General features: G+C 44.0%; 1 protein-coding gene across 2 annotated transcripts in view; it reads left to right on the top strand.

The window, feature by feature from the left end:
* The window catches only part of FUT10 (fucosyltransferase 10), a 107,944-nt gene that overhangs the window by 15,083 nt on the left and 70,395 nt on the right, over positions 1 to 22,466 (top strand). For both annotated transcript variants that reach the window (XM_012476078.2, XM_012476079.2), the window contains one exon: positions 6,408 to 6,702. In XM_012476078.2, coding sequence (XP_012331501.2) covers positions 6,408 to 6,702 — 295 coding nt within the window. The remainder of the gene's footprint in view (positions 1 to 6,407; positions 6,703 to 22,466) is intronic.

Genomic DNA, 22,466 nt, shown 5'->3' on the forward strand with positions numbered 1-22,466 from the left:
GGATTATAGGCATGAGCCACTGTGCCCAGCCTTCACTGATTTCAAATTGAAATAGAAATTGGGCAGTAATAGTAATAGTATAGATATTAGCTCAGGTAGATTTTTGCACCCATTCAGGTACCGACTGTCCATTTCAAAATCCACAGAGCTTTTTTTTTTTTTTTTTTTTTTTGTTCTTGAGACAGGGTCTCACTCTGTCATCCAGGCTGGAGTGCAGTGGCACGATCTTGGCTCATTGCAGCCTCCACCTCCCAGGCTCAAGCGGTCCTCCCAATGCAGCCTCCTGAGTAGCTGAGACTGTAGGTGTGTACCGCCATGCCTGGCTAAGTTTTCTGTTTTTTTGTAGAGATGGGGGTTTCACCATGTTGCTCAGGCTGGTCTTGAACTCCTGAACTCAAGCGATCTGCCTGCCTTGGCTTCCCAAAGCACTGCGATTACAGGTGTGAGCCACTGCGCCTCACTTCCACAGGACTTTTTTTTTTTTGAGATGGACTTTCGCTCTTGTTGTGCGTGCTGGAGTGCAATGGTGCGATCTTGGCTCACTGCAACCTCTACCTTCTGGGTTCAAGCGATTCTCCTGCCTCAGCCTCCCAAGTAGCGGGATTATAGGTGCCTGCCACCATGCCTGGCTAATTTTTGTATTTTTAGTAGAGATGGGGTTTTGCCATATTGGCCAGGCTGGTCTTGAACTCCTGACCTCAGGTGATCCGCCTGCCTTGTCCTTACAAAGTGCTGGGATTATAGGCATGAGCTACTGCGCCTGGCCCTCCACACGACCTTTAAAGGTTATTTGTGGTTGTGAGAAGTTCACCTGTGGGACTGGTAGAAACTAAGGTGTTCTCCAGGCCTTTTCACTCTGCGGGATCTCCCTTCTGCGTAGGGTTGAATGAGATAAAGCTTATTAAAGCACTTTGGCAGACAGTCTGGTCCTGTACTTCTACCGCTGCCTTCTGCCAGACTGGGATTCTGGTGAGAGGCAACATGTGCCTTCTTCCTTGTTTGTGCTGGTGGTATCCAGGACAGAGTGTTGCTCTGTTGCCAGGCTGGAGTGCAGTGGCACCATATGAAACTCACTGCACCCTCTGCCTCCCGGGTTCAAGTGATTCTCCTGCCTCAGCCTCCTGAGTAGCTGGGACTACAGGCGCGCACCACCACGCCCAGCTAATTTTTGGTATTTTTAGTAGACATGGGATTTCACCATGTTGGCCAGGCTGGTCTCGAACTCCTGACCTCAAGTGATTCCCCTGCCTCGGCCTCCCAAAGTGCTGGGATTACAGGCGTGAGCCACTGCGCCTGGCCTCCATTCCTGTTTTTAGGCAGATGAAATAATTTGCCAAATGAGTAGGGTAAAGATAGGATAAATAGAAAAAAAAAATCATGTCATAGATCCTATGTTAGTTTGCTAGGGCTTCTGTTAACAAAATACTGCAGGTGGAGTGGCTTGCTTCCACAACCAAAATTAATTTTTTTACAGGCCTCTATCCTTGGCTTATAGATGACTGTTTTCTCCCTGTATCTTTATACTGCCTTCTCTCTGCAAGTTTCTGTGTCAGAATTTTCTCTTTCTATAAAGACACCAGTCATACTGGAGTAGGGCCCACTTGTTTTAACTCAGTTACCTCTTTGAAGACCCTGTCCCAAATATAGTCACGTTATAAGGTACTGGGAGTAAGAACTTCAACATATGAATTTTTTGGGGGTATACAATTTAGCGGCCATGCATGGTGGCTCACGTCTATAATCCCAGCACTCTGGGAGGCTGAGGCGGGCAGATCACGAGGTCAAGAGCTCTAGACCATCCTGGCCAACATTGTGAAATGCTGTTTCTACTAAAAATACAAAAAATTAGCTGGGTGTGGTTGTGCACGCCTATAGTCCCAGCTACTCGGGAGGCTGAGGCAGGAGGATTGCTTGAACTGGGAGGTGGAGGTTGCAGTGAGCCGAGATCATGCCACTGCACTCCAGCCTGGTGACAGAGCGAAACTCTGTCTCAAAAAACCAATCAAGCAAAAAAAAAAAAAAAAAAAAAATTTAGCCCATAGCAGACTCTATGACAAAATTATTTAATTAATATAATCTAAACATGAAAATATTGTAGTCACCTGCACTTAAGCTAAAACATTATAGTTCTCTGGAGAAAACCTTAGACATTGTTTTCCATTCATATTTAACTATATTTTTTATAAACTGTAAATTCTTTGGGTATATATGTATATTTGTTTTTGAATTTTACTTTTAATTTGCATAAATAATTTAGTAATATATTTTGGAATAGTTTAAAGCAAATCCAGGACATAATAGCATTTCACCAGTTATATGTTAATATGATTCTCTTACAGATAGGAACTTTGAAAAATTTAATGTAACCGTATTGCTACTATCACAGCCAACAAAATTAACAATTAACTACTGAATATTCTCTGTATGTTTGGCTGTGTTAAATTTTTCCCAGTTGTCTCAAAAAAAAAAGAATTTTCGTAATGAGTTGGTTTTTTTCTTTTTTTGAGACAGAGTCTTGCTCTGTTGCCCAGGCTGGTGTTCAGTGGTGCATTCTCAGCTCACTGCAACCTCCACCTCCTGGGTTCAAGTGATCCTCCTGCCTTAGCCTCCCGAGTAGCTGGGATTATAGGTATGTACCACCATGCCCAGCTAATTTTTGTATTTTTAGGAGAAACGGGCTATGCCACCATGCTCAGCTAATTTTTATATATATATATAATTTTTATATACACATATATATACGTATATATATATATATATATATATATGTATGTATATATATATAATTTTTTTTTAAGATGGGGTTTCACCATGTTGGTCAGGCTGGTCATGAACTCCTGACCTCAGGTGATCCACCTGCCTTGGCCTCCAAAGTGCTTGGATTACAGGCGTGAGCCACCGCGCCCGGCCGGGTAATTTTTGTATTTTTAAGAGAGACGAGGTTTCACTATGTTGGCCAGGGTGGTCTCAAACTCCTGACCTCAGGTGATCCACCCATGTTGGCCTCCCAAAATGCTGGGATTACAGGCAAGAGCCACCATGTGTGGCCCGAGTTGGTTTGAATTTGGAATAAACAAACCCATACATTGCATTTGGTTGGTGAGTCTCAAATTTTATGTTTTCATTTTTTTCACTATGAAAAAGTTTCTTCTGCCCCACCTTTTATTCCATGTCATGGGCTTGTTAAAACTGGGTCATTTGTCCTTTTAACTTTTCTAGATTGTGGGATTGGCTCATTTTATCCTTATAGTTTTATTGAATATATTCCCTTATTCTGCTATATTTCCTACAATCTGGTAGTGATACCTGAAGATAATGTGTTTAAAAAGCTGTTTGGGCCAATGTGATGAAACCTTGTCTCTACTAAAAATACAAAAAAGTTAACCAGGCACGGTGGCTCATGTTTGTAATCCCAACTACTCAGGAGGCTGAGGCAGGAGAATCACTTGAACCTGGAGACCGCAGTGAACTGAGATCATGCCACTGAACTCTAGCCTGGGCTACAGAGTGAGACTCTCCCCCCAAAAATAAAATTTGTTTGGCAGAAGAAGAATCTCTTATTAAAAGCATCCCTATTATTTGGAAATGAACTTATAACTCACACAGTAGATACTGATCTGAAATATGGAATAAATTTCACCTTTGGAGTTGTATCCTATGGCTTTCTAAAAGCCTTTCTTTTAAGTGACTGGTTGTACATTTGCAGGGGAAGGTCAGATGAAAAGATAGTTTTGTGGCTACAAATCATCTCCCTTGGATCAAACTACTGGGGAGAGCCACATTGTGCCATCATAAAAATGCTGAGAGAGCTGTTGGCAACAGGCAGAATTTAGCTCTCGGTGATGGCTCTGCTGCTCTGGTGTTGACTTTGGCGTCTCAGGCGATCCATAGTTTTGTAAAGCCAATATAATTCCTTACTCCTTCTGGAAAGCTATTTGGCTTTCACTCAGTGTTTTTTTGTTTTGGCCTTGGATACCTTCGAGACTCTAATGAAAGTCACGGGCCCTCCCCAGGGAGTTACAGACTCCGTGCAATGCATCAGTGATCAGTGGCCTCTATCTAACACCAGGAGCAGTGAGCACGTACAAAAGGTACCACTCTTGGCTCCTAAAAGCAGGACCTGAGGGCTGCCCAGGGAGCGCCCTCCATGGCTGACTGGTAGAGCAGTTAACATATAGAAATGTGAATGTGCCTTACTGTTTACTGCTTTGTTTGTTTCATAGGTTGACTACTAAATTTTCAGTTACATATGGAGCAGTCTAACCCTTTCTCTAGCGTATTTCTTTTTTTCGTTTTTTTTAATAGAGATGGGGTTTCACCGTGTTAGCCAGGATGGTCTCGATCTGACCTCATGATCTGCCCACCTCTGCCTCCCAAAGTGCTGGGATTACAGGCGTGAGCCACTGCGCCTGGCTTCTTTACCATATTTCTATACTTAGTGCCATATCAGTTATCATATTAATATCAATTCTTGTTTTTTTTTCTTGAGATGGAGTCTTCCTTTGTTGCTCAAGCTGGAGTATAGTGGTGCAGTCATACCGCACTGCAGCTTTGAAGTCCTGGACTCAAGTGATCCTCTGGTCTCAGCCTCCCGAGTAGCTGGGACTAAAGGTGCATGCCACCATGCTCAGCACAATACCAAATCTTAAAATTTGATGAAAAGTCTGGGTGGTGGCTCATGCTTGTAATTCCACACTTTGGGAGGCCAAGGCGGGTGGATCACGAGTTCATGAGTTCGAGACCATCCTGGCCAACACAATGAAACCCTGTCTCTACTAAAAATAAAAAATTAGCTGGGCGTGGTGGCACATGCCTGTAATCCTAGCTACTCAAGAGGCTGAGGCAGGAGAATCGCTTTAACCCGGGAGGTGGAGGTTGCAGTGAGCCAAGATCATGCTACTGCATTCCAGCCTGGGTGACAGAGCTAGACTCCATCTCAAAAAAAAACTGATGAAAGGCAGCACTTTTGGAGATTCTGCTACACCCACCCTGCCCTCCAGATGACTGTTGCTGATGTCCTGGCTGTCCAGTGACCCGGACTTAGACTATCCTGGAATAAATTTAAACGTGGTTGTGAGTGGAAGCCCAGTACTCTGGTGTACCATGTGGGTAACGTAGACGCTAGGGAATTTTGACATCAGGTATTATTTCACCATCTCAATGCTATAGTGAGTATTACTAGAAACATAAAACCCATGTTATGACTCCTTTAATTGTAATAAAGAAACCAGTTGGAAATTTATAACTTACTTTCCCTAGAGTGTATTTTCTAGTAGTAGTCAGGTAATAATCCTGTCACAGCTTTCATTAAAAGGCAAAACTATTTCTAGATATCCTATCGACTTAAGAAATGGAGGGGAAATGTATTTGTTTTAAGTGTTTAGTAGAATCACTGACCATTCTTGTTGGTTGATGTTTGGAGGCTGTGTCCACTCCCTGATCCCTGGAACCTGTGAATATGTTACTTTAGGTGGCAAAAGGGACTTTGCAGATGGGATCAATGTGACACACTTTGAAATGGGGGAGATTATTGCAAATTATTCATGTGAGCCCCATGTAATCACAAGTTCTTAAAGATGGAGAGCCTTTCCTGACATGGTCAGAGAGAAGAGGTGACATCAGAAGAGTCAGGAGATGTAGTGTTGCTGGCTTTGAAGAGGAGGAAGGAGGCCATGAGTCAATGGTGGTGGCTCTAAAAGAAAAGCAAGAAAGAGGCTTCTCTCCTAGAGTCTTCAGGGAGGATTGCAGCCCTGCTGACCCCTTGATCTTAGCCCAGTGAGACCCATTTCAGACGTCTGACTTCAGAACTGTGTGATAACAAATTTGTGATTGATTGATTGGTTGTTGAGACAAGGTCTTGCTCTGTTGCCCAGGCTGGAGTGCAGCAATCCTCTTGCCTCAGCCTCCTGAGTATCTGGGACTACAGGCATGCATCACCATGCCTGGCCAGTTCTTTTTTTCTTTTTTTTTGACACGGAGCTTCGCTCTGTTGCCCAGGCTGAAGTGCAGTGACGAGATCTTGGCTCACTGCTCTGCTTCCTGAGTTCATGTGATTTGATTCTCCTGACTCAGCCTCCCTAGTAACTGGGATTACAGGCGTATGCTATCACCACACCTGACTGATTTTTGTAGTTTTTAGTAGAGTTGAGGTTTCACCATGTTGGCCAGGCTAGTCTCGATCTCCTGGCCTCAAGCGGTCCTCCCAACATGGCCCCACGATATACTGAGATTACAAGTGTAAGCCAGTGCACCTAGCTTAAGTTTGTGTTGTTTTAAATTACTGTTTGTGGTAAATTGTTACAGCAACAACTGAAAACTAGTAAGAGGCTCAATCGTCAAGATGAATGAGAGAGGTACAACAGGAAATCACACAGTTTGACCCTGGTAATAATTGTCTTCTCTTTTAGGTCGTGGTTGAGCTGGGGAAGTTTGAAAGGAAGGGGTTTCAAAGTTCCGGTTTGCAAGATGGACGTAGAAAAATGGAAGAAGCACCTACGCATCTTAATGCATTTCTTAAGAAAGAAGCATTGACCTTCAACAGGAAAAGAAAATGGGAACTGGACAGCTACCCCATTATGCTCTGGTGGTCCCCGCTGACGGGGGAAACTGGGAGGTTAGGCCACTGTGGAGCAGACGCGTGTTTCTTCACCATCAACCGGACCTACCTGCATCATCACATGACAAAAGCATTCCTCTTCTATGGTAAGTGCGGCTTTCGCCTTTCTCCCTTTGTTTGCTGTGGTCTTACTCCAAAGCTGAGTTACAGCTTACCACCGAAAAGTGATGGTGGGGCTCCCCTTGAAAACGCGTTGACACCCCTGATTTCCTTTGCCTTTGCTCTGTGGCATGCCAGAGCATTCAGCAGATACAATAAAGAAACAAGCCTGGCTGGGCGTGGTGGCTTCTGAATTCTCTAACACGTTTCTGAAGGGTTGGGTAAGAGATTTTGATCCTCAAGTTGTCATCTGAGATGAAGCAAAGTTAAATGTTGAGATTAATATCCCAGGTTTTAACAGAAGCTTCTAGAAAGATTTCAGTTATATACACAAAAAATATAGATAATAAAAGGGGCATTTATGTACCTATCACCCAGCTTAAGATATAAAATATTACATGTATAATTGAAAATCCGTATGAGCCCCTCTCTGACCTATCCCATTTCCCTCCCTGATACTTTAGAGGGAATCATGATGTGTGTGTATGTGTGACAATATAAGTATTTTATTTAGATATATAGGAGTTATATATACATGTGTGTTAAAATTTTTAAATGTTTAAAACTGTTTAGAAAGTTTTTAAAATGTTTAATTGTTTTAAATGTTGACTGTGGTACAACCACTTTAGATATTGGTTTGGCAAGGTCTAGTAAATGTGAATTCATACTTAGTAATTCTACTACTAGGTTTCTAACCGCATGAAATCTCACATATATACGTGGATTGTTCATTATAACATTGTTCGCTGTAAGTAAGGCTTTTAAAGTACCCTAAATGTCCAATAACAGGAACATGATTCAATGAAGCGTAATATATAAATTCAGTGGAATACTATGCAATGATGAAAATGAATTGCAGCTATGGGCATGTAGCTTTGATAAACCTCAAAACTAAGTTACAGATAGAAAGTTACGTATAACACTACTCTACATCATTTATGTTATTGTTAGAAATCTGTAGTGGAAATTTAAGAACCTGTGATGCTACTCCAGGGAGAACAACCAATTGTGCACATATATACATATGTAAACACATGGATACACATACACATATACATACACACACATACATATACACATATATACATGCATATATACACACATATATACTGATAGGTTTGGCTGTGTCCCCATCCAAAATCTCATCTTGAATTGTAATCCCCATAATCCTCACATGTCAAGGGCGGGACCAGGTGGAGGTAATTGGCTCATGGGGCAGTTCCCCATGCTGTTCTCATGAAGTGAGTGAGTCTCATGAGATCTGGCATTTCCCCTGCTGGCACTCACTCCATCCTGCTGCCCTGTGAAGAAGGTGCCTGTTTCTCCTTTGTCATCTGCCATGATTGTAAGTTTCCTGAGGCCTCCCCAGCAATGCAGAACTCCGAATCAATTAAACCTCTTTCCTTTATAAATTACCCAGTCTCAGGTATTTCTTCATAGCAGTGTGAGAATGGACTAATGCAGTATACACACATATATGTTCATACATATATACACATATACATACATATACACATACACACATATGTAGACACATACACACGTATACATATATACATATGCATTTATGCATGCATATACATATGCATATATGTATGTACACAAATATACACATCTGATCTGCATGCATACATATATGCACACATGTGTATACACATACATACACACTGTAATTTATATATACATATATGGGTTGAATATCGTAAATCTGAAAATTTGAAATCTGAAATGCCCCCAAATCCAAAACTTTGAGCACCAGCATGATGCTCAAAGGAAGTGCTTATTGGAATATTTTGGATTTCAGAATTTCATATTTGGGATGCTCAATGGTACAATGCAGGTATTCCAAAATTAAAAAAAATAAAAAATCTGAAGCACTCCTGGTCTCAAGCATTTCTGCTAAGGGATTCTCAGTCTGTATATATGTACCTATATGTATACACACACACTACAGACACACACACACACACACACACACATATCCTTTGTGTGTAATGTACTTTTTTGCTCCTCCCTCCCTTCTCTGGAAGCAGATAGAATCTTCTCTTTCTCACCAGTTTGGAAATTTAGCAATATCTGCTTTGGTGTGGGTCTGTATCCTTTCACTGAAGTGGGAACATAAATGTCTGGTTGCCAGGAAGCCTACAAAACAGTTTTTAATAACTTGGTGACTTTTCCGGGACTCACAGATCTACAGAGTTATGCACTTAATTTTGTCAGCATGCTTAAGAGTTTTTTTTTTTTCTGTCTGGGTTGGACTTATCTCGAACCAAATTCCAAGGAGACTAGCATGTCAACCAGAATGCTTCTGGTTTGACCTTCCATGTTTCAGATGGAAGTATGGAAGGTCAAATTCCTTACTCTCCATTGCCTAAAATGATCAGTGACTCTCTTGGAGAACAGAATATATGCTGTTTATTACCTTGGCATTCAAGGCTCTATGTAATCTGACTCCAACTTACCTTCCAAGCTTAACCCCTCTGATTCTATCAACTAAATCTTATGTTCAAAACTGAAACTGGAATAGTCCTGATTTTAGGCATAAGCCACAAATATTTCTCACTTAGCATCATCGTTCGTTCAGTTCTGTCTCCTAGGTTGTCCTTTTCGTATTTGTCCTGTCAGAATAATCTACTGAATACCTTCCGTTTCTTTGGCAATATAGATGAATAATATAGTTTCTGATGTCTAAGATTATTATCTTGAGAAAAAGATATGACCCAACTGTAATGCAGGGGCAGATGCTATGTACACCACAAGAGAAGTCAGCAAGTCTTTGTGGGGTTTCAAAGACAGGAGAGAGCGCCTACTATTGGAGGGATCAAGAAAGGATTAATAGGCCAGGCACAGTGGCTCATACCTGTAATCCCAGCACTTTGGAAGGTTGAGGTGGGCAGATTACCTGAGGTCAGGAGTTCAAGACCAGCCTGACCAACATGGTGAAACCCCGTCTCTATTAAAAGTACAAAAATTAGCTAGGCGTGGTGGTGGGCGCCTGTAATCCCAGCTACTTGGGAGGCTGAGGCAGGAGAATCACTTGAACCCGGGAGGTGTAGGTTACAGTGAGCCGAGATTATGCTACTGCACTCCAGCCTGGGCAACAGAGTGAGAATCTGTCTCAAAACAAAAACAAAAACAAAACAAAACAAAACAAAAAAAACAAGTCAACTCACACCCACCTACAAACCATTCCTGATTTCTCTCCATCAGATGAAGCCCCTCTTCTGTAAATGCTCACAGGGCATTTTATGTCTCCTTTATGTCATTTTACTGAGTATCTACTGTATATCAGGACATTGCCAATCACGTATACAGGTAGCTATGGCGTTTTCTTCCCTGGTGGAGTGTAGAGTTCATGATAGAGCAACATCAATTCGTCTTTGTTTTTCCCACCCACTGTATATAGCACACTGCTTTGTACATGGTAGTTGCTCAGAAAATATTCGTAGAGACTTAGAGAGTTTTTTTTTTTAGATAGAGTCTCGCTCGCTCTGTCACCAGGCTGGAGTGCAGTGGTGCGATCTCGGCTCACTGCAACCTCTGCCTCCCAGGTTAAAGTGATTCTCCTGCTTCAGCCTCCTGAGTAGCTGGGACTTTAGGCGTGCACCACCATGCCCAGCTGATTTTTGTATTTTGAGTAGAGATGGGGTTTCACCATGTTGAGAAGGATGGTCTTGATCTCTTGACCTTGTGATCTGCCCGCCTCAGCCTCTCAAAGCGCTGGGATTACAGGTGTGAGCTACCATGCCCTGCTGAGACTTAGAGTCTTTGTGAATAGAGAGACCTATTCTAAACTCAAGAGTCTACCTTCTTTTTTGTTGAGCTGAGAGACTGAGGCTCTGGAGCCTTAGGGATGAGCCAGGATTGCAGTGGTTGGTACCACTGCAGTACACCAGTGGAGAACCAAGGCGCACTGACTCCTGACTGTGTGCTCCTTCACCTAGACCATATTTGTTGTTTGTTTATTTTGGAGACAGGATTACACTCTGTCGCCCAGGTTGGAGTACAGTGGCACGATCATAGCTCACTCCAGCCTCCAACTCCTGGCTCAAGTGTTGGCTTACGACTTTCTATCACATCAGCTGGGCGCGGTGGCTCATGCCTATAATCCCAGCACTTTGGGAGGCCGAGGCAGGCGGATCACGAGGTCAGGAGTTCGAGACCAGCCTGACTAACATGGTAAAACCCCGTCTCTACTAAAAATACAAAAATTAGCCGGACATGGTGGTATGTACCTGTAATCTCAGCTACTCAGGGGACTGAGGCAGGAGAATTGCTTAAACCCTGGAGGTGGAGGTTGCAGTGAGCTCAGATTGTGCCACTGCACTCCAGCCTGGCGACAGAGCAAGACTCCGTCTCAAAAAAAAAAAAAAAAAAAAAAAAGACTCCATCACGAATTAGGCTGGTGTTGAGGAGTCACTGGAGTTAGAATAACCTTTTGTCCTGCCTCTGCCTCCCTGGTAACGGGGACTACAGGTGCTTGCTGCCACACCTGGCTAATTTTTAAATTTTTTTTGTAGAGATTGGTGGGGGTGTCTTATAATGTTGTCCAGGCTGGTCTTGACCTCCTGGGCTCAAGCAGTCTCCCTGCCTCTCCCTCCCAAAGTATTGGGATTATAGGTGTGAGCCACTGCGCCTGGCCTAGACCATATTTGAATGGACACTCATGGCGATAATTAAACCTGAATATTTGGGTCTTGGAATTGCCTAACGTGCCTGTTTTAACAAACAGAATTAGAAATTCAACTTATTTATAAGTCTGTTGGGCAAAACAGAATGAAGACAGCACACTCTTCTGTCTGAGTGTTCCCAATCCTAATTAAGTAGGTCAATTACAACTGCAAATGGGATTCTGGGGCAGCAGGATTAAAAAAGAAAATGCTGAAACAATGATGAAGTATGGAAAGCTGACCTAATTAAGGGTAAAGGAAACACAGGATTGTGTGACCTGGAAGCTTTTGTAAACCAGAACATTTTAAATTTGGTTTGTTACCTTTGTAACCTCCTTTTTTTTCCTTCTTCCTAGAGATGAATCGTTTTCTGAATATAAACACATTTCTGGAGGTACTAATTAAAGGCTTTAGCAGTGAAATATGCGAATACTGTGTCTAAATGCAAATGCATGTAGAACAACTGAGTCTGGTTTGAGTCTTTGAGAAATGCAAGGGTTTAGCTACATTAACAATTCTCTGAAGCAAAAATTAAGCAGCCACTGGTGAAGGAGTTATTTTTTTAAACTAGTTTATTGAAGTGGGGAGAAAAATAGTAACTTTTTTGTCTTTTTCTTTGAGACACAGTCTCACTGTCACCTAGGCTGGAGTACACTGGTGCGATCTGGGCTCACTGCAACCTTCTCCTCCCAGGTTCAAGTGATTCTCCTGCCTCAGCCTCCTGAGTAGTTGGGATTACAGGTGCCCGCCAACCATGCCCAGGTAATTATTTTGTAGTTTTAGTAGAGACAGGGCTTCTCCATGCTGGCCAGGCTGGTCTTGAACTCCTGACCTCAGGTGATCCACCCACCTCAGCCTCCCAAAGTGCTGGGATTATAGGCATGAGTCACTGCACCTGGCTGAGGAAGACTTTTAGAAAGACGTTGTGGATACAAGAGGAGAGTATGGAGTGGCTCCGTCACAGGGTATCATGAGCCATGGAGCTGGAATCAGCATTGTAGTCCTCTGTGACCCGACGTGGTTGAGAGCAGGTGTTCCAACTGAAAAGGTCTCTCAAGTAATGAAGTATCTCTATGTACACTATCTATGGGTGACGAATTCTGAGACTTGTAATGAAATACATTTAGAACAACTGAGAGCAAAGTCGACACTTCCTTTGTTTTAGAGCCTGCTTCGGGATTTCTCAGTACCTTCATGTGTTCATGTATAATTAAAAAGAGAGGCATGCCCAGGAGGGAGCGTGATTGTTCAGACAGGGCCTCTCGAGGGTCAGACCTCTGCCACAGTCCTCATTTGTCAATGTCTAGTCAGTTTTTTCAGTTCACCAAAAATCAGTAAAACTTTAATGAACTGAATGGCATTGACCTACATAGGAGATTCATGCTTAGAACAAAAAGCCAATTTGTTGGTGTCATTTCATGGGAACAGGAGTACCGATGTTGATGGTTCAGGGTACCAAGTCCTGATGATCAGGTGAGACAGAGAATGGGATTAGAATCGTGAGGTTGCTTAGTGAGCTTAGAATTACGGTAAACACTTTTCATGGTCTTGAGTGATGGACCATCCAAGAAATGAGAAAGCCTCATTAGCTTCCTTTGTCCCTAACAGAGGAGAGTAATAATGTTCACTGTCATTAATTGGTACTCTGTGCCAGGTGCCAAAGGGACACTCTCCAAGTATTCTTTTTTTTTTTTTGAGACAGGGTCTTGCCGTGTCACCCAGGCTGGAGTATAGTGGTGCGATCTCTACTCATTGCAACCGCCGCCTCCTGGGTTCTAGTGGTTCTTGTGCCTCAGCCTTCCGAGTAGGTGGGACTACAGGCATGCTCCACCACACCTGGCTACTTTTTGGATTTTTAGTAAAGAAGGGGTTTCACCATGCTGGCCAGGCTGGTCTCAAACTCCTGACCTCAAGTCATCCACCCACCTCAGCCTCCCAAAGTGCCGCCAGTTGTATCTTCTTGCATTCCCCAGCTCAGACCCCCTCCCTGCTGGAAGGCTGCCATGGCCTTTCTGTTCTATGCCCTTTCCTGGTTTCCCTTTTCCCTCCGTCTCCAGCTGCTTTCTGGAGCCTGTCAAAGTTACAGTGAGGACGGGGAGGAGAATGAAGGAGACAGGACATTTGTTTTTCTTTTTCTTTTCTTTTTTTTTTTTTTTTTGAGACAGAGTCTCACTTCTTCGCCCAGGCCAGAGTGCAATGGCAGGATCTTGGCTCACTGCAACCTCTGCCTCCCAGGTTCAAGCAACTCTCCCGCCTCAGCCTCCCCAGCAGGTGGGATTACAGGCATGTGCCACTATGCCCGGCTAATTTTTGTACTTTTAGTGGAGATGGGGTTTCACCAACAGGACTTTTCTTAATTGGCTGGGCGGCTTTATGTCCTCTGAACCTTGTCAGGGTCACTACTTGCGGGGGTCTGTCTTGTAGACTTGACTTAGTGACGGATGACTAAAGTACACTGACACACAGATATTATGCTTTGCTAGCTTGGCTGAGGAGCTGTGGCTGTGTACAGACTCCTCGGAGAGTGCTGTAAAGAGATAGCAGCTGCTGGCCCCCACCAGCTAGAGAGACTTGCATTTATTTAGTAAAGTTTAATTGACAAAGGCTTGAGTCAACACTACTGGAGTGAAGAGATTAAAGCACAAGTTCTGATGCTTAAAGCAAACACTATTAGTGGATAATATCCCTGGTCAACTTCTTGAGAGGGCTCTCTGGCTCAAAGGTTAGTTTTAACACTACATGAATACACAAGTTAGTTAGGTAAACTCCTCTAAATACTTTAGCTATTTGCTTTACTTATTAACTAAATTTAAGGGGGATTTCTATGAAAAAACTTTCAGGCTTTCTAGAAGGGGTTGAGACTATATTCTATAACTTTCTCTACTATTTTTGCCACCCCTTGACTGAATTCCCACAGAACCTGGCAGGTGGTTGGAGCTGGTGTTTTTGGGTGGGTCTGGCAGGTGACGCAAGTGAACTTTTTTTATGCTGGGGTGGTTTCCTGGCATTTGAAATTTCCTTGCTGGACTTCTTGCTTTTATAATTTCTTTTTCTAGGAAGCTGCATCTCTGCTCTAGGTAGTCACATGGGACATCTGCCCAGCACCTGACATCCTGCGGAACGCAGCCAGCTTCTTTCTGCAGAGGTCTCTGGTCTCTTTGTCCATCCTCATGGTTACTTTGGAATCTTGATATCTGTCCTTTTAGATCCCTCTCAACACCCAGTTCTAGAATGTCTCTGTGGAGGTCACCATTTGCCAGGCCTCTTATTTGTTGGAGAAGCACAGAAAAGAAACAAGTAGAGTCCAACATGATTATGTCATCACCGACAGGATAGCAACCCTGATAGATTTCCTTTTACCACCGTCCCTAGTCATCTTGTATTGGGTATCTCCTAAGGCTTCATGAGTGACATATCTGTGAACCATTCTCAGGGGTGGAGATTTCTGCTGATCTCATCCTTTTCATGTTGATTCTTATTTGTTTGTTTGTTTTTTCCCCCAGAAGTTAGCTGTATTTTGGAACCTGTGCATTGAATGCAGATAGTAGGTAATTGTTATTTATAGTGTGCCAGATTTAAGACTTTTTTGGGATGTAGCAAAGAAATGAGCTTAATTAGAGTGTTTGGCAGTAACAAAGTTGGACACAAAAAAATGAAGCTCATGGCTAGTCACAGTGGCTCACACCTGTAGTCCCAGTACTTTGGGAGGCTGAGGCAGGCAGATTGCTTGATCTCAGGAGTTTGAGACCAGCCTGGACAATATGGCAAAACCTGGGCTATACAAAAAATACAAAAATTAGCTGGGCATGGTGGCATGTGCCTGTAGTCCCAGCTACTTGGGAGGCTGCGGCGGGAGGATTGGTTAAGCCTGAGAGGTAGAGGTTGCAGTGAGTCAAGATTGTGCTGCTGCACTCCAACCAGGGTGACGGAGTGAGAACCTGTCTCAAAAAAAAAAAGTCATAACTGGACAATAGATTTTATATATATGTGTTCCAATCAGATACCTTGTTTTAAATAGACATTCCATTTTTATTTAAACAAATAATAATAATTATTTTTTGGGTGGGACAGAGTCTCGCTCTGTAATCCAGGCTGGAGTGCACTGGTGCAGTCTCAGCTCATGCAACCTCTGCCTCTCAGGTTTGAGCGATTCTTCTGCCTCAGCCTCCCAAATAGCTGGGATTACAGGCATACGCCACTACGCCCGACTCATTTTTCTATTTTTAGTAGAGACAGGGTTTCGCCATATTGGTCAGGCTGGTCTCGAACTCCTGATCCCAGGTGATCTACCTGCGTTGGCCTCCCAAAGTGTGGAGATTACAGGCATGAGCCACTGTGCCCAGCTCAAATAATTATTTTTATGGGATTTGACATAAGGTAATTCAGCCTGGGAGCTCTCTCGGGCTCCTCCAGTGACCTTACCTCATTCAAGTCCCTAGTCCTTACGGTAGCCTGCGAGCCTGCCCGTTCTGCCCACGCTCCTCCCTTACAGTCCTCCTTGTTCCTCCTCCCCACGTTGCTCTGCTCACAGCCCTCAGACATGGAAGCATTATCCAGCCCCTGAGCCTTTCACTTGCCGCATTGCTCTACCTGGGATGCATTTCTGTCTTACTCCTTTACACTGGACAGATCTCTGCCCAGATGACGTTTTCTCAAGGAGGTTTAATTCCTCTCCTTCTCTCTGACAGTGTTCCTTTCCCTCACCACTCTTAGGACATAAACCCCTGCTGTGTTTTCTTTTTCTTTCTTTCTTTTCTTTTGAGGCAGGTTCTCACTCTGTTGCTCAGGCTGGAGTGCAGTGGCATGATCTTGTCTCACTGCAACTTCCAGCTTCTGGGTTCAAGCAATTCTCCTGCCTCAGCCTCCCAAGTAGCTGGGATTACAGGCACTGGCCACCATGCCTGGCTAATTTTTGTATTTTTAGTAGAGACGGGGTTTCACCATGTTGGTCAGGCTGGTCTTGAACTCCTAACCTGGTAATCTGCCTGCCTCAGCCTCCCAAAGTACTGGGATTACAGACGTGAGCCACTGCGCCTGGCCTTTTTTTTTTTCCTTGCCCTGTCACCCAGGCTGGAGTGTAATGGCATGATCTCAGCTCACTGCAACCTCCGCCTCCTGGGTTAAAGTGATTCTCCTATCTCAGCCTCCCAAGTAGCTGGAGTTACAGGCATGTGCTACCGTGCCCGGCTAATTTTTTATATCTTTAGTAGAGATGGGGTTTCAGCATGTTGGCAAGGCTGGTCTTGAACTCCTGACCTCGTGATCCAACCACCTCGGCATCCTAAAGGGCTGGGATTACAGGCGTGAGCCACTGTGCCTGGCCCCCTGCTGTGTTTTCTTTCTTCATAACCCTTATAACTCCCTGAAGTCCTCTTACTCATTTGGTGACTGGTGTATCAGCCGTGGGAAGAACAGGGACTTTGCTTTGTTCATTGCTGTAGCCCTATTATTTAGAACAGTGCCTAGCCTATGGCAGGCTTCAGTAGACATTGTTTTTCTTTAAAAAAAAAAAAAAAAAAAATGGCTTATAGAAAGTAGGTCTCACTGTGTTGCCCACGCTGGTCTCAAACTCCTGGCCTGAAGTGCTCCTCCTGCCTCAATCTCCCAAAGTGTTGGGATTACAGGCATGAGTCACCATGCCTGGCCAGTAGACATTGTTGAATAAATGACTGCAAGCATGAAATAGGCCTAATCCTAGGCCTGGAGTAGTGGCTCATGCCTGTAATCCCAGCACTTTGGGAGACTGAGGCAGGTGGATCACTTGAAGTCAGGAGTTCGAGACCAGCCTGGCCAAGATGGCAAAACCCCATCTCTACTAAAAATACAAAAAATTAGCCAGGCATGGTGGTGGGTGTCTGTAGTCCCAGCTGCTCGGGGAGCTGAGGCACAAGAATCGCTTGAACCCAATAGGTGGAGGTTGCAGTGAGCCAAGATCACGCCACTGCACTCCAGCCTGGGCGACAGCCAGATGCTGTCTCAAAAAAATAAAATAAATAAACTGATAAATCAAAACATAGTCTATTAAGCATGTTATTTAGATATTTTTGAAGTGTGAATGCAGATGAAACACCTGAAAGCACTGGAGTGGTGACCTCTGGCATTTGAAAATAGGGAGTGGGGATGAGGCAGGACTCTGAAAAAATGATTTCACTTTAAAGCTCTGTGCAGGTATTAATTTGATATAAGCAAGAACTTAACTAACAAAGGCATTTTGTCTTAGGAGATAGTTACACAGAAAGGTGGTAACAAAATTATTAATATGTTATGTAATTCCTAGGCTTCTTTGCTTTACAAGATATGTTTTGGGAAATTTTAATTATGTAAAGACATTAATGATTCTTTCTTTCTTTTCTTTTTCGTAGACAGGGTCTGGCTCTGTCACCTAGGCTGGAGTGCAGTGATGCATTCTTGGCTCACTGCACCTTCTGTCTCTCAGGCTCCACTGATCCTCCCATCTCAGCCTCCTGAGTAGCTGGGACTATAGACACACACCACCACACCTGGCTAATTTTTGTATTGTAGTAGAAATGGAGTCTTGCCACGTAGCCCAGGCTGGTCTCGAGCTCCTGGGCTCAAACGATCCGCCCGCCTTGACCTCCCAGGGTTCTGGGATTATAGGCATGAACCCCCACTCCTGACAAGACATTAATATTTCCTATAGCTACAATACACTTTTCCTTCTATGAAAAGATTACATATTAACAGTATTTGATTTTCTATCTTTCTAGCTAAAAATTTAAAAGGTTTTGCTAGATTCATTTTGGTATAAGGACAGGGGCTTTGGTGAGCCCCATAATGTTTAGTTTTTTTTTTTTAAATTGCATTTTAGATTTTGGGATACATGTGAAGAACATGCAAGATTGTTGCATAGGTACCCACGTGGCAGTGTGATTTGCTGCCTTCCTCCCCTTCACCTATATCTGGCATTTCTCCCCATTAATGTTTAGTTTTAAGGGTGGTTCAGTCAGGACTAGGAATTCTCTTAGCCTTCTTTCTGACGTAGCCTCTCCCTTCCTTTTAAAGTCCTCTTTGTTCTTTCTTATGCACTGTGTGGTACTTAAAGATTAAAGAAAGAGCAAAAGTGACTGAGCCAGATGGGGTGGTGTGCTCCTGTAATTCTGGCTGCTTGGGAGGTTAAGGTGGGAGGGTCACTTGAACCCAGGAGTTCAAGACCAGCCTGAGCAACATAGAGAGTACACCATCTCAAAAAAAAAAAAAAGTGCTTGAAAATCTGGTAGCCTTTTTTGGGTTAAGAAGTGACAGGTGAGGCTCGGCATGTGTCTGTAATCCCAGCACTTTGGAAGACCAAGGTGGGTAGTTCATGAGGTCAGGAGTTTGAGACCAGCCTGGCCAACATGGTGAAACCCTGTCTCTACTAAAAAAGTAGAAAAATTAGCCAGGCATGGTGGTGCGTGCCTGTAATCCCAGCTACTTAGGAGGCTGAGGCAGGAAAATTGCTTGAATCTGGGAGGCGGAGGTTGCAGTGAGCCGAGCACGCCACTGCACCTAGCCTGAGTGACAGAGCAAGACTCCATCTCAAAAAAAAAGAAATGACAGGTGTCCAAAGCCAAGCACTTCCCTTTTGGCTGGCATCGGGAGGCAGGACACAGATTTCACTACTGCAGCTACAGCAGTTGGGGCCGATGGAAATGATGGCTTCCATCCAGGTCTAGGCAGATTCTCTGACCCCTAGAAATCCTCTGTGATGTGCTGGCAGCTCCATTCTGCAGAGCAGACAACTCTATCTTTCATAGGCATGCAGAATAAAACCATGTAACCTTAATTGTTGTGTTTTTCTTTGCTCTCAAAAATTAAAACAAGGCTGGGTGCAGTGGCTCATGCCTGTAATCCCAGCCCTTTGGCAGGCTGAGGAGGGCAGATTGGTTGAGCTCACGAGTTTGAGGCCAGCCTGGGCAACATAAGGAGACTCCATCACTACAAAAAATACAATTAGCCTGGTGTGGTGGTGCATGCTTGTAGTCCTGGCTATTCCAGAGGCTGAGGTGGGAGGATCGCTTGAGTCTGGTAGGCAGAGGTTGCAGTGAGCCAAGATTGTGCTACTGCACTCCAGCCTGGGCAATAGAGCCAGACTTTGTCTTAAAAAAACAAAAACAAAAACAAAACAAAAAAATTTAAAAAACAACTTAAACCTGCATGTTTTTGTTTTTGGTTTTGGTTTTGAGATGGAGTCTCGCTCTGTTGCCCAGGCTGGAGTGCAGTGGTGTAATGTTGGCTCACTGCAACCTCTGCTTCCTGGGTTCAAGTGATTCTCCTGTCTCAGCCTCCTGAGTAGCTGGGATTACAGGTGTGCACCACCATGACTGGCTAATTTTTGTATTTTTAATAGAGACAGGGTTTCACCATGTTGGCCAGGCTTGTCTCGATCTCCTCACCTCAAGCGATCAACCCACCTTGGCCTCCCAAAGTACTGGGATTACAGGTGTTTGCCACTGCGTCCTGCCAGAGCCATTTATTTGTATTTTATTTTACAAATTTTACAATCGTAGTTTGATCCACCTTATCTAGCTTTTTCTGGGGCACGGATTCGAGTCCCCTGGGCTTTGAGGAATGTGGGTGCCAGCGAGTCACTCGCTCCCTGTTGAGAACCAGTGTCTGTCTCTTAGCCAGCTTTGTGTTATATACTTGTTGCCTGTGTTGGAACTCCCTTGAAATATTAAAAATTTTGTTTACTAGCGTAAAAGATGACCCCACAGAAGGAAGTCAACTGCTTGTACTGATAATGGAAATGAAGACAAAAGTCAAGTGTTTTAAAACAGCAGTTATTAGGCGGAAGATAGCAATTTAAATAGATTAAATGGTAGTCATTAGACTAAATGGTTTGCATCTGTGTGAAATGGTTCACGTGACTCCATTTTTTTTGAAGCAATCGTATGCTATCATAGTTGGGATTTGAGATAATTTGAGGGTGTCTCAGGATGTATCCCTTGCTACTGTTAGGGTCTGTTCTTTATTCATTTATACAATTGGCATCTAAAAACCTATTATGGGTTAGGTGTAGGGGGGTTATAGTGGCAAACCAAATAGACTCTGCCCTCATGGAGCTTATGAGATATGTACACAGCATGCTACCAGATAGGGATGAGTATTTTGACTTTAAATAATCAATTAATTCGTTTTTTGAGACAGGGTCTTGCTCTGTGGCCCAGACTGGAGTGCTGTGGCATGATCATAGCTCACTGCAGCCTGGACCTCCCAGCCTCAAGCAATCCTCCTGCCTCAGCCTCCTTAGTAGCTAGGACTATAGGTGCTTGCCACTACACCTGGTTAATTTTTAATTTTTCACAGAGACAGGGTCTCAGTATGTTACCCAGGCTGGTTTTGAACTACTGAGCTTAAGGGGTCCTCCTGCCTCAGCCTCCCAAAGTCTGTGATTACAGGTATGAGCCACCAGGTTTTGTCACATTTTGATTTTAGACAGAGAGATCAGGGAGGCCTCTCTGAGGACGTAACATTTGAGACGAAGACTTGAAGAGGAAGTAGTTTGAAGGTAGAAGGAAGAGAGAGGGCAGCGTGAGATGAGATTTGAATGGGAGCCAGGAGCCAGGCCATCAGGGTTTCATCAGAGAGAGTGGGAAGTTTGGATATATTCTAAATGTCATGGGAAAATCTCAGGAGGCTTTAAGCAGGGGTGATGTGATCTGATTTTTATTTTGTTTGGTTCTGATTTATGCTTTAAAAAGATCCTTCTGACTTCTCCACGAAGAACAGATTGGGATATGAATGTGGAAGCAAGATACCTTCCCCTCCCCTCCCCTCCCTTCCCCTCCCCTCCCCTCCCTTCCCCTCCCCTCCCCTCCCTCCCCACCCAGGCTGGAGTGCAGCCTGGCTCACTGCAACCTCTACCTACTGGGTTCAAGTGAGTCTCTTGCCTCAGCCTCTCAAGTAGCTGGGATTACAGGCACAGGCCACCACACACGGCTAATTTTTTGTATTTTTAGTAGACACGGGGTTTCACCATGTTGGCTAGGCTGGTCTCAAACTCCTGACGTGAAGTGATCCACCTGCCTTGGCCTCCCAAAGTGCTGGGGTTACAGGTATGAGGCACCATTCGCAACTGCAAGACACAGTTTCTATTCAGTAACTGCAAATGCTGGTGCCCTGGATTAGGTAAGATGCATAGGAAAAGGAAACGGTAGCTTTGAGATGTGATTCAAAGATAGAGTCTTTTTTTGTGGTTCATACGGCTTAGCTGTGTCTCCACCCAAATCTCATCTTGAATTGTGGCTCCCATAATTCCCACATGTTGTGGAAAAGACCCAGTGGGAGATAATTGAATTACAGGAGCAGTTTCCCCAGACTGTTCTCATGGTAGTGAATAAGTCTCATGAGATCTGATTTTTTTTTTTTTTTTTTGAGATGGAGTTTCACTCTTTTGCCCAGGCTGGAGTGCAGTGGCGCAATCTCGGCTCACTGCAACTTCTGCCTTCCGGTTTCAAGCAATTCTCCTGCCTCAGACTTCTGAGTAGCTGGGATTACAGGTGCCCGCTACCATGGCCGGCTAATTTTTGTATTTTTAGTAAAGACAAGGTTTTACTTTGTTCGCCAGGCTCGTCTCGAACTCCTGACCTCGTGATTCGCCCACCTCTGTGTCCCAAAGTGCTAGGATTACAGGCATGAGCCACTGCACCTGGCCCTGTATCTGATGATTTTATAAGGGCTCTCATTCTCTCTTGTCTGCCACCATGTAAGACATGTCTTTCGGCTTTCACCATGATTGTGAGGCCTCCCCAGCCATGTGGACCTCTAAGTCCCATTAAACTCTTTTTCTTTATAAATTACCCAGACTCTGGAATGTCTTTATCAGCAGTGTGAAAGTGGGCTAATACAGTGTGGGAGAGGAACGGGGTCTTGCACTGTCATACAGTCTGGAGTGCAATGGTGCAAAGAATGCTCACTGCAGCCTCAACCTCCTGGGCTCAAGTAATCCTCCTGCCTCAGCCTCCTGAGTGCATGGTTGGGACTACAGGCATGTGCCACCACACCTGGCTAATTTTTAATTTTTTTTTTGTAGAGACAGGGTCTCCCTCTGTTGCCCAGGTTGGTCTTGAACTCAAGTTGGG

The sequence above is a fragment of the Aotus nancymaae genome, unplaced genomic scaffold (genome assembly GCF_030222135.1).
Source record: "Aotus nancymaae isolate 86718 unplaced genomic scaffold, 86718_ANA_hifiasm-v0.15.2.pri h1tg000079l, whole genome shotgun sequence".
Taxonomy (NCBI): domain Eukaryota; kingdom Metazoa; phylum Chordata; class Mammalia; order Primates; family Aotidae; genus Aotus; species Aotus nancymaae.